This window comes from Poromitra crassiceps, assembly GCF_964638095.1.
Source record: "Poromitra crassiceps genome assembly, chromosome: 13".
In the NCBI taxonomy this organism is placed as follows: Eukaryota; Metazoa; Chordata; class Actinopteri; order Beryciformes; family Melamphaidae; genus Poromitra; species Poromitra crassiceps.
Window position 1 is genome coordinate 15,820,253 of NC_139644.1, and position 12,654 is coordinate 15,832,906.

A 12,654-nucleotide genomic window follows, 5' to 3' on the forward strand; every position below is an offset into this window, starting at 1 on the left:
GCCACAATGCAATTTGGGTGTAGTTAAAAGATGTTTTTAAAGTTGCAGTCTCACTGACCACAACTCTTTCCGAGCAGCCAAACGAAATGAACTTTGAGCATATCGGCTTTATTTAGCATAATCAGATAAGGTCAAATGAGCTGGAAAATGGTGAGAGTGTTATTTGATGGGAGTTCGCAGGCATTTTGCGGTTTCCTTTCCTCTGCATGAATCATGGAATCTTACAGAAAGTGTTTACTTTACAGAGACCCCAGATGGTCCTCGAACCTTCGCTGCTGCGAACAGTCACACACCTGGCAACAGTCAAACCGACATGCCCGGACAAGTGGTTGAAACACAGCAACACACCACACAGATTGAATCATTACTATTACTATTAGGTTACGTGTTCAATGCGTGTATTTCAAGATGGCTTCCAAATACCAAAGAAATTACAGCAATTGTTTAGTCAGGGGGAGAGTTAAGAGAAAATATTATGATTTGTATCGCAGCATAAAATACTGCGTCATAGTACTACGTGAGGGAAAGTTCAGGTATTTTGTAAGGCTTCATCATTACAAGTGTCACTGTGTTTGACTTATTGCGTTATTTTACACACTAATCACACACCCCTTTTTTTTGGGTGTGTGTTCACACAACCCAACCGTTCACAGGTCATGACCTGGGCTGTCCAGTTCAAAATGCCCCAACATTTTGAAATTCCGGTATTAGATATTTCATATGAAAAGACGTTATTTTGTTTTTGTCATACCTGACAGTTTCGACTGCTTTGCTTCCTGCAGTCTTCTTCAGAGACGTCACGTGATATTGCTGTGACGTATATATGGATGGTTTATGTGGGTTTGGCCATCAAAATAACGTCTTTTCATATGAAATATCTAATACTGTAAACTAAGTCAGACGTCATGAACCTTTTTGGATTATTTTGAAATTCCACCAAGTGTAGTTTTATTCATGACGTACGATACAGGGAGCTTCTCGTTTAAACATTTGCTCAACACCAGCCTGCTGTTGTGTGTTACGTCACGCGCGTTGCCCCAGGCCTCTTAGTCACACTCTGGTGTTACAGCGGTGCTGTGGAGGAAATGAGTGCACACACATTTTTTGGGCCAGTATGGCTGTGTTTCATAAAAGCGAAAGTCCCCAACGTAAAACGACCGAGCTATTTGGTCACACTAATTGTTTTAGTCACAGTTATGTCAATCCATTGAAGAGATACTCTGGATATTAACCAGACTCATGGTGGTGGGTGACTCGCCCCAGTGGGCAATGTTGACCACTTGACCCCCAAAAGCCTCTGATGCCATTTTATCCATGTTTTTTCCCCCCAACAGATGTTTTCCTCCTCTTCACTGTCCCTCAAGTGAAATCACCACCGCTGATTCACTGTCTCACATCAACACCCATGATAGTATGGAATGACGAGTGGAAAATGATGGGAATTGTCCGTGGGCTGCTTGCGGCTAAGCTCACATTGAAGTGGAAGGTGGAAGGATCAGGCACGGCGGTGGTCAGGTCACCATCGAGCCGTCCTGCCCCATGTGGGACATAGGGGAGAGGGGAGAGGGGGTGGGAGTGCAGAGGATGTGGGTCACTGCCACAGCACCCACCAGTTCCCGCAATGAGACCCTCTTTTTCTGTCTTGCTGGGCACTTCCTTTTGAGAGTATTCCTGGCCTTGCAAGTCTGTAATTTAGGGTATGGAGGTCCGACCATTCCTAAGCCCCTCTGGGAGTTTGCCGTGTGTAATGTACACAGGAGAGCTGCTTACAGTGCACTTCTTTGACAAATCCACCCTCTCTCTACAAATGAAAACCTCATGTTGATACAATCATCCACATCTAAACTGGCCTGTTTTAAAAGGGAGAGCTGCAATGTACGTCAGATATATTATGTATATGTCAGGTGTCAGAGGGCACTCTGTCTCATGCCTTCTGGTTCTGCCCTTCACTGACAGGATTCTGGGCCAAAATATTTGATTGGTACTCTAAGGCCTACAAAATAACCCTTCAGCCGGAGGCGGAGCTCGCCATCTTCGGCTGCTCGGAGTCCTCTCTGGACTTCCCTACAGCTGTGCAACAGTGTCTGACACAGGGGGGGGACAACTTTTGCAACAACAAAAAACTCATTCTGAAGGAATGGACGTCCCCCTCTTCACCTTCTTTTCAATTGTGGTTGATGGACGGACATGATCTCTGTTATACGGATGGAGAGACTCAGGTTCCTTAACAAATTTTCAACTATCCGGGACCCGTTTCTAGGTTGGGTGGTTTCTCATGGACCCCTTGCGTGGGATCACATCTCTTACAAGCACATAAGCACCTTATGCACCCTATTTTAGCTAGGTGCGGTTGATTTAGTGGAATGTGTTCAGTTACAAAAACACTACATCACTATTAACTTTAACCACGTTTTGTCCTTGCTTGTTTGTTGTTCTAACTCATTAAGAAAAGGAAACATCCCTCGGCCTGAATTCTTGAAATTCTTTCCCATAATAAGAGTTTCATATCAAAGTTCTGCAGGCGAGGTGGGAGGTGGGGTGCAGTGTGTCTCTACCGCCCAGGAGCTGGGGACATGGCCGGGCTATACGAGCAGAGCCCACCACATCAGTGCAGAGGAAGCCAACTGTTTGGACAGGGCAGGGCGGCAGCCAATTCGCCCAGAAGAAGGCATCTGTTGTTCCTCTGATGGCTTGGGCACACGGGGGGGAAAGGAGACCAAAGTATTTCTGCCCATTTGATGTTGGATGTGTCACTTCCTTTTGACGTGTCTTAATTTTGTTTCCCATGCCCAACGTCTGCTCTGTTGTCCCTATCGCATGCCTTGTGGCTGGCATCTTGTCCTCATGCTTGAGTCATACCACTTTGCAAAATTTCCATCAGTTGAGGAAATTTCCTCATCTACCTGATGGCACTCTTACTCCTCGGCCTCTCACGGCTGCCGAGAATACGTGTGAAGCTAAAAATGAATGAATGAATGAATGTCCACATTTCTGGGAGCAAAACAAGCATCAGTTATTCGTGAGTGGTTGCCCCATTTGCCTCCCTCCTCTTACCCTCTCTCCCTGTCTCTTTTTTTTTTATTATACAGACATCAAGTAACAGAGACCTGTGGAAAAGCAACCAAGCAAAAAATGCTCAACTATGGAAAAGAGTGGAAATATTTGCTGGAGAGCCCAGAAGACCGACAGCCTGTGGCCAAATGATGATGTCAGGGAGCGAGGCGACCACAGCAGATACACTCCTCTCTCTCCTCTGCCCTCTCCATTCTTCATCATCAGCCCTAACCATTACGCACACCATGGCCTCACTATGCTCTCCTCCTGGGTGCCAGAGTCAACAACGCAGGCCACCAAGCCAAACTCCTGAGATCCCCACTTTCCTAGAGGTGGTGTTGTCGGGCTCAGCTTTCCAACAAAAGAACCATCCACGTTTGTGCTTGAGTAAGGAACGAGCAACCACCAAAAACGTTTGACTATAGCATAATGTTTCTTTCAGGGACGGGAGGAGGGCTCGGGCAGCTTACATAGGGGAATCGCCACCAGATTGAATCTATTAAGTTTAAAGGGATGATGTCACTTCTCTCCACTCCCCCACTCTTTCCTTCCTTCTTCTCCCCTCTCTCCCTCCTCCTTTAGTATTTTCACGTGTTGCGGTGTCTTTAACTGTTACCCAAATCCTGCTTGCATAGCAAACAAAGCTAACTGCCCTCAATGAATTTCAATCACACATTGTGAGAATCGCGAGGCCTGGGCTGAGGACTACTCCACTGCAAACGCATGGTGCGACCCAGTGAAGAAGAAAATGGAGATTTTGAGTGCTAGAAGCTAGCAAAGATAGCGCTTGCCCTTGCCCTTGCCCTGGCCCTGGCCCTGGCCCTGGCCCTGGCCCTGGCCCTGGCCCTGGCCCTGGCCCTGGTCCTGGGCATAAGATATGGCCCGTGGACTTGTAAAGCCTGTGCTGAGATGACATGGACTCAGAACCCGTGTCAGTATTTGTTCAGCAGTAAATTACATTAATCATAATGACAACATCAAAGCACTTAACCCATATGAAAAACAAAGAGAAGGGCATCATACAAAATATGAATGGATGAATGATTTTATTCTGAATAATGCATGACAAACATCCAAGGGATGACATGAAAAGTGCGAACACTTGTTTCCATCACGGTCCCTGGTCTTATAAAAACATGACACACAATAGCACAGTAACATCAAGTAAACAATACAGAACAATCAACGGATAAGAGGAACTGGAGATAAAACCAACATACCATAACACCGGGAGACTCACGTTTTACACTAGTTTGCTCAACAAGAATTCCTTCAGAAGGTTTTTGAAACCATTCAGAGAATTGGCAAATCTAATTTCATTGGGGATTTTGTTCCACTCGTCTCCCCCCGTGTAGAGGAACGTACTTCTTCCTACTTTGCTCTTCAGATTGGGCAGTTTCAAATTTGCTACACTGTTGGAAATCTGCTACGTCCTTAGAATTAAGGACATAGCTAAAGTCCTCATTGTCTTCTTGTCCAGGAACTTAGATATTCTTGCTAAATACTTTGTCTTAGAGTGAATTTTTCCAGTGACAGAGAGGGCTAGCCTGGGTAAACCCAGCCTTCAACGTGACGTCACAGGCTATGCCTGTAGCATAAGTTTTCTTTGTGACTGATAGTACATAGAGGTCACGTGGAGGCTGGGTTTACCCAGGTTAAGAGAGGGCCATGGCTTCACTCCTCATACACTGATCCAGTTGACTTCCCAGATACGTTACACAACAAATTAGACCATGGACCCCCATCTGATAAGGCTTTTGCTCTTATAGACACTTTATTACAGAAAGTGTATGAAACCCATGACCAAAATAGTCTTACATTCTGTCATTGTGTTACTTGTGAATGGAATTATAGTGAAAATAAATCACCCCCCTTTTTTCTGGGGACCCCCTGGAACCCCCTCAAGGACCCCTGGGGTACTCCACTTTGAGAACCATTAGGTTATTTAGGTCAGTGGTGCTACTGAAGTGTGTGTGTGTGTGTGTGTGTGTGTGTGTGTGTGTGTGTGTGTGTGTGTGTGTGTGTGTGTGTGTGTGTGTGTGTGTGTGTGTGTGTGTGTGTGTGTGTGTGTGTGTGTGTGTGTGTGTGTGTGTGTGTGTGTGTGCGTGTGTGTGTGGGCGGTTACTACAAACCTCATTCACTTGTAACAGAGGTTCCGAGCAGAGGTCAGTTGGTACTGTGTGTGTATAATGTCAGGAATGCCTGTTGGGTCAGAGCTTTCCCTTTCACTCATCGCTGTAATCTCCCCATTTCGCCGACAGCATAAACAGTTGTCCCCCTCTGACATAAATCATGTCTTATAGTTCAGTGGTTCTCAATGTGCGGTCCGAGGACCACCACAGGTCCTTGGGGGAGGAGGGGGGGGTGTGTTCCAGGGGGTCCACAGCAAATTGAAGACTTGTTAAACTTCACCGTTATTTCATTTACAATAAGTTAACACAATTAGAGAATGTATAGAAGAAATGTATGTAGACTATTTGGGTCAGTTTCAGTGTAATCTCTAGATATACATAGAATTCTAGACAAAATCATATCCAACTATAAAAAATATTTGGGTCAAATGGGGGTATGTGGTGGCCCTAATGTACGTTGGACCACATTAAGGATCCTTGATATGAAAAAGATTGAGAGTCACTGATAGGCTATAGCTCAGTGGTTCTCAACGTGGGACCCCCAGGCCTCCTTGAGGGGGTTCCATTGGCCCCCCCAGCAAATGGATGAATTATTAAACGTTGCCATTATATTATTTCATTTAAGAACTGAACACAATTAGAGAATGCAGAAGTTTTGACTGTTTTGATTTTTCCCCTGATTTTCTCTCTACCTATAATACAGATAGGCATGGTCATTGAAATTGAATTCTGGAGAAAATCATTTCTGAAGCTTATCTAGGCCTGTTTTGTTTTTGGTGGGGGGGCATTTGCCCTTATTTCATTTACAAGAAGTGAACACAATTAGATCATCATGTGGAAGTGTTTTGATCATTTCACTTATTTATTTCAACATAAGATAGTCGTGGCATTCTGGACGAAATCATATCTGCGGAGGGGGGGGGGGGGGGGGGTTTGGGGGTGTCTAGTGACTGAAAATGACTGGCTGAGGCTGCGGGGGCTATAGTGGGAGGAGCTCTGGGCCAGCCTGCCATAATAAAAGGCGGCAGCAGGCAGCTTGACGGTACGCTAGTGGAAAACAGATTGAGGAGGTGTCTGTCTGTGTGCCAGCCAGGGTGCAGTCTTCAGCAGGAATCAACACAGTCTCCTGCGTTGTGCGTCACATACTCTGACAAGTGGACCCTCTTTGACTCATCTGAAACTGTGGACGTGCTTTTCTTTGAGCCTAGGCGTTGCTGGACTGCGCATTCTTTATTCTCATTGTTTTTTTTAATAGAGTATAACAGCATAGTTCTGTAGAAATGCCTTGGACGGTGAGCAGCTGTTTTGTCACCCTGGCCATCCTGTTCCTGTGGCGAGTGGAGGAGATCGCAGAAGCCTGCAGCTGCTCCCCTGCGCATCCCCAGCAGGCGTTTTGCAACGCAGACGTCGGTAAGTCCTTGTCCGTCCGTTCATTAATTGGAATAAATGGATTCTTTCATTCAAATTCCAGGTTTTTAGCCCACCACATTATTAGGCTAGGCTACCCAGCGTCGTCCTATTTTTGACAGTATTGGTTTGAATAGCCTGTATTCTGCAGGGCGATTTATAGACACAAGGGGGTCAACTACTCTACAAACTTGTTCCCCATAATCATCTTGTGTTTAACGTTAGAATTACAGGAAGAATCAATGGAATGAATTAGCTACTGGAATTAGACGGATGTTTCTCTCTTTCCTGTCTATATCACAGGTAACATTCCTACATAGCCTATTCCTAGAGGGACTTACAGTGTCTGTGCTACTCAGTAATGAATTTATAGTGACCATAATGTAGATAGTCTTTTTTGAATCTCCTATGGAATAGGGCGTCTCTCGTAGAATTTTGTGAATTTTGTTTGTTTGTTTGTTTGTTGTGTTGATATTTGTCATTCTAAAATGATTATACATAATTTGTCATAAGGGATTCCCCCTATGCATCAAAGCTGATGATTGAAAATAACATGGCTGATTGCTCTGATTAGAGGGGTCATGTTAGGCTATCTATCACTTCAACCTTCTGCTCATGAATTTCTTCACGTAGCCTACTGTATCTCTAAACCTATTTGACCCCCACTAGGATGGTGTGTTTATTCTTATTAGTCTACTGTATCTTTCATTCAGGGAGTTTCATAGTTGCACAAAAACAAACAAGCAAACACAAACAAACAAGCAAATAAACAAAACAAAAATTGTCATGTTTCCACTCATCCCCTTGAGCAAACCAGGAAGTTGGTCCTGCTCAGGTGTGTAGTGCTATCTGGAGAAGTGGGGGAGCGCACCTATATTATGACATAACAACACCCCCACTATTTTACTATTTGTAAAAAAACAAATCCTTGGAGACAAAGTGTGGGAGCTCCACACCCCTGGCCCTGCTGCAATGCCACCACTATAGCAGTGACACTTCATCTCATCATCTACAGGTGGAGAGATGATATAGGCTGATGTAGATCATCTTGGTATAACCAATGGCTGAGAGCTTTACTGGTGCAGTTCCTCAAAGTGAACGAGTTTAGATGTTACCCCTTTTCAAAGGGCACGCGGCGAGTTTCCCGCTTCTTTGACCTGTTACAGAACACTGCTTGTTGCTGCCGTCAACATAGGCCTTAAGCTAACGAGAATCCCAACACTGAGCGGCTTGTTGAGCTATTTAAATTGGGGTTTGCTGAGGGTCTTTTTTCTTGGTTGTGAGCTGGCTGAGCGTGTGGTATGTATACAGAAGCTGACTTATTCAAAGGTTTCCCTTTACCATTGGCTCCAAATGGAAACCACCATCCTGCTGCAGCGTTTACCGTCAAGGAAAATCGGATTTTTGGCACTTTCTTATTAACTAGTTTCACTGAGATAGCCCAATTTTAAAGGTGGCATTCCCCAAACTTTGTGAGCTTAGAGAGAAGCTTAGAGGTTGACATACGATGGCATGGAATAACAACACATTTATTTGATATTGGCCTCTATATAACAATGTCTAAGAGTATTTTTAGTGAAACTTGGAGATGATAGAGGTGTATCATTTGAGAACCAGAGCAAATTCTGTGGTAGGCTACATGTTGCTACGTACCGGCCTATGGGGAACCGGAGCACAACACAATTCAAAGATTAAACGATTTCAAAGATCCAGACAAATTCAAATTTAAATTCATACTCATGGATGAATGTTTCAATAGACCATTTCATTTGCTGTTATTAAGCAGTTATACTGTATATCCAAGGGTTTAGTTCAGTTTAGTTCCATGAATGGCTTTTTACTATACATTTTCAGTTTATACACACACATCTGAGAATTATCAAGCATAACACAAGAAGTGAAACACAGCAGTCTCCAAACATTGACAAACAATCATGATGACTCCCTATAGAGTAGGGAAAATCCCTAAAGTATATTTTCAGTTAACCACACCTGAACATCAAATAGCAAACCAAAGATGAAACACAGCTCACATGGACACACAATTAGCCAACGTCTTCTTCCTATGTGGTTAACTTGTAAACATGTTCAGCTTGAGTGAATCATTCGGTCAGGTAAAGGGGAGGCTTTATTGTTGACCATCACGTAAAACCTAAATTGAGCTCCTCTGACCTAAATGGGTGGTCAGCTGAGCTCCTCAAAGTGACTCCTACCCACACGATGCCTGAGTCCTAAGTCCTAACATGACCATTTTGCTGAGACACCTGGTGCTTCTTCTTCAGCACCATGGATAGACCCTCCCAAAATAATCCAGCTATTCAAAATGCTGTTTCCACCACGCTCTAAACCTGGGGCAGTCCTTGTTCAAGGACTTCTATATTTAACCTCATCAGGAACCTTCATCCCCACTAATGCTCCATTAAAATGGTCATGAACAGTACTACTCAAGAACTGAACTGAAGATGTAGCTGTGATGATGTGGGCTCCTCGTTCAACCTTTAGTCCTGAGGCTTTGCTCAAACCTGGTGAACAAAATCAAATGCATTCAACAGTAGTATGACCAAGGTGTTAACATAACATTGACCAATTACTAATCTTGGTCAACTCCTAACACACAATCATCTCTGAGCTGTATAGAGAGGCAAAGTGACCGCCTACTTCCTGTTTCAGCACTGTACCAGAGATTTTTATCCACCATTTATTTTCCCATAGACATTTCATAAAATGCTTATAAAAATAGTTTTACTTCGTCAAACCAAACGGTTCAGCTATATTTAGAATCGGGAGAGACCATAGAAGATAGATCTCACTCGGACCAAAACTTACATAAAAAACTAACAAACAAAAACTACATAGAAAAAATATTTTCTTTAAATCCGCAATTTCCCCCCCATTTTGGTGCGCGTGAAATGTTATGTGGTCTCTCCTGTTTCTAAATATATCTGAACCGTTTGGTTTGAACAAGTTCTTATTTTGTAATATTCTTCAAAAGGTGGGTTATCTTCATTCATTGCATCATCTGCTGTAGTTTTCTCTTGCAGTTTTCTAAGCAAAATGTTGTAGTCGGGTAAAGAGGGTACTTCGATTCAGAAATCAGGAAAAGGGGGTACTGAAGCCAAAGAAAAGTTTGAGACCCACTGGCCTACTGTAAATTACTGTATCTTCAGTGATCAATAATAACAAGGCAAAAATCATTTGTAGTAAACGCAATTCAATGAGTTTATGATTTCCATGTCATTGTTGCACAGTAAAAACAATAGTCTGATGTCCCAAGACACGGCCTTGAGGAACCCTTGTGAATTTAGTAGTCAGACAATTCACTGTTACAGTCAACTTTCTGTTCCCTAACTGACAGGCAGAAGCCAAACAACTTGAGTTGATTCATATCTCATTGAACAGAAGCTTGTGGTTGACTATGTGGAAAGCACTCTCACATAGCACATCAGTTTAGCTGCAGTTTTTCTCCAGATTTCCTTAAACTCACACTGACTGACTCGCACTGTCGCACATATTTTGCATAGTTAACAGAATGTGTTACGGAAGTGAAACTATTACTTCTACTTGAGTCAGATTATGTGGAAAATGTTCAAGAATAGCTCGTCTGGGTAGTGTCGAGGTAAAAGCACTTACTTATTCAAGTAGAAACCAGTACGGTAACACTTTATAATAACGTTCAGTCGTAAGTCATTTATAAGCCTTTAGTTAATGATGAGCTAATCACTTACAAAACATGAATATACATTTGTAGATGATTAATAAATGTTATGTTAACATATCACAAATGTGTTGTAACTAAGACATCTATACACTTTTAGTAAATGAAGTGTTCCTCACCTGTTATAAATTATGTGTAAATCATTTACAATTAATTTACAAGGCTTTCTGCATCCACTCATCTAAAGTGTAAACCATTCATCACACATAAATGTGTTACATACAAGGGGGTAGCTCTGTCAAAATTGAAGCCAATGTGGAAGTGCACTTAAACCTGCATTCTTTCGAATGGCCTGCAGGGGGCAACCCATTGGTCTGTGGACTTTTGTTTTTGACGCCGCACATATGGTATTTTGGCCATTGCCATCTTGGATCTCGACACAAGTCCAGGGGTTTCCCACAGAGCACGGCCTGCTATTGCTCCGTGATCGGCGAGCTGTGTGATCATTGGACAACCGACCTGTCAATCATGCCCCAAAACAGTCTGCAACTACAACATAGTCTTAAACTAGCGATTGAGACCATAAACACATTAGGAAAGTGTTTACTAAAGCCATACTTGAGGCTTCAAAACAGAAGTCCACAAACCAATAGGTCGCCCCCTGCAGGCAAAGAGGACACTTCCGCATTGCCTTCTATTTTGACAAACAGAGCTACCCCCTTGTATGTAACACATTTATGTGTCATGAATGGTTTACACTTTAGATTAGGGGATGCAGAAAGCCTTGTAAATTAATTGTAAGTTATTTACACATCATTTGAGCAGCATGTGAGGAACACTTCATTTCCTAAAGGTTTATAGATGACGTACAACACATTTGTATGTTAACATAATATTTATTAATCATCTACAAATGTATATTCATGTTTTGTAAATGGTTAGTTCATCATTAACTAAAGGCTTATAAATGACTTACGACTGAACGTTATTATAAAGTGTTACCACAAGTACTTAAAAATCTAAAAGAGGGGTAAAAGTACAGACGAAGAAGTGTTAGTAAAGTAGTGGAAAATAACTATTAATCTAAAAACCTACTCAAGTCAATAATAACTATGGTAGTTTATTCATGCACTTTCCACCTCTGCCCCATAGTTGACCAGTGTGACCCAACACAGTGACCTCTATTGCCACGTTTTGCAAGGGCCTCTAAGGCTCGGCTCTCTCTTTATTCCAGGTCCACTTGTACACATTATAGTAGATGGTATTTATCTTGTCAAAACAGAGACTCTATCACCAGAGAAGATGGGAGCAGAAACCCCCCCAAAATATATCGCTCCTCATAACTTGAAATCGCTCCCGTGGGTCTTTGGCTGGAGGCAGTGGAATGCCGGTCATATGCTGCGCTCGTTACGCATCCGCTGTTTATTTGGTGACGCGAGGCTGCTGCAGTGCCTGTGAGTACCTGTGTGGCTTTAAGGAGGGCAAACCATTTGGGAGCTTGAAAAGAAGGCTGGCTCTAGCCCGATTTCCGCTACAAAAGACAGGCCTGCAAGCTGTGTAAACAGAGCCGATATTAAAACCAGACCGCGCTCCTTTGAGCCAAATTGAATGTGTGCAAGCTCTCACAAACAGCATGCTTTGAACTGCAGTATTGGTGATGACGTGTTGCAGCGATCGCTAGGCTAATGTGCTGCTGTGTGTGTGTGTGTGTGTGTGTGTGTGTGTGTGTGTGGGGGCTGACATGACATTTAGCTCGCACTTTGTGTACTGTAGAGCAACTCACCTGTGGTGAGCCTGGGAAAACGCATGGGAAAACATTACAGTGCTCAAATACATACTGAAAGCGTGCTAGAAAGGCAAAAAACTACAAGCGTATCCAGGCATTGATGGATGGGTCCATGGGAGGGGTTTTCAGGCAACATTCAATCACATTATTGAGGATAAATAAAAGAAAAACATAATGATGGATTGACTATTGAGAGAGAGAGAGAGAGAGAGAGAGAGAGGCACCACAGCATTCAGTTTGAATTTGTCGTTTGCTTTTTGGCGTTCTAAGCATGACCACGGCGTGGCTTCTCAGAGAGGAACATGGGTGCACAGGCCCTGCAATTACATGACAAGCATGTGCTTTCTTCCCATATTCTCTTTGTGTTTAAAGCGCTGTCATGGCCATATTACTACACCCAAAATTGTTTGTTTATTGTTTGCGTAACCTGAAAATTACATGGTTCACTTAGCTCCCACAGCCTCCCAGTTCTTTGAAATGTGTGTTTTTCATATAGTCTTTGGTCAAGCTTTTCCAGTAAATACCATAATTTATATGAGAATTAAGTATATCGGTATACCAAATGTTAAGTCACGTTTCTAAATTACTGATGGAGTTGGAGTAACGCACTCCCTCTCTCT

The 12,654-nt window shown here is 43.1% G+C and overlaps 1 protein-coding gene across 1 annotated transcript in view; it reads left to right on the top strand.

Annotated features, from left to right (window-relative positions):
- Positions 1-6,248: 6,248 nt before the first annotated feature.
- timp2b (TIMP metallopeptidase inhibitor 2b) overlaps positions 6,249-12,654 on the top strand; it is a 15,620-nt gene continuing 9,214 nt past the window's right edge. The window contains exon 1 of the mRNA XM_083648871.1: positions 6,249-6,596. Within this exon, the coding sequence (XP_083504997.1) occupies positions 6,467-6,596 (130 nt within the window). The 5' untranslated portion in view covers positions 6,249-6,466. The remainder of the gene's footprint in view (positions 6,597-12,654) is intronic.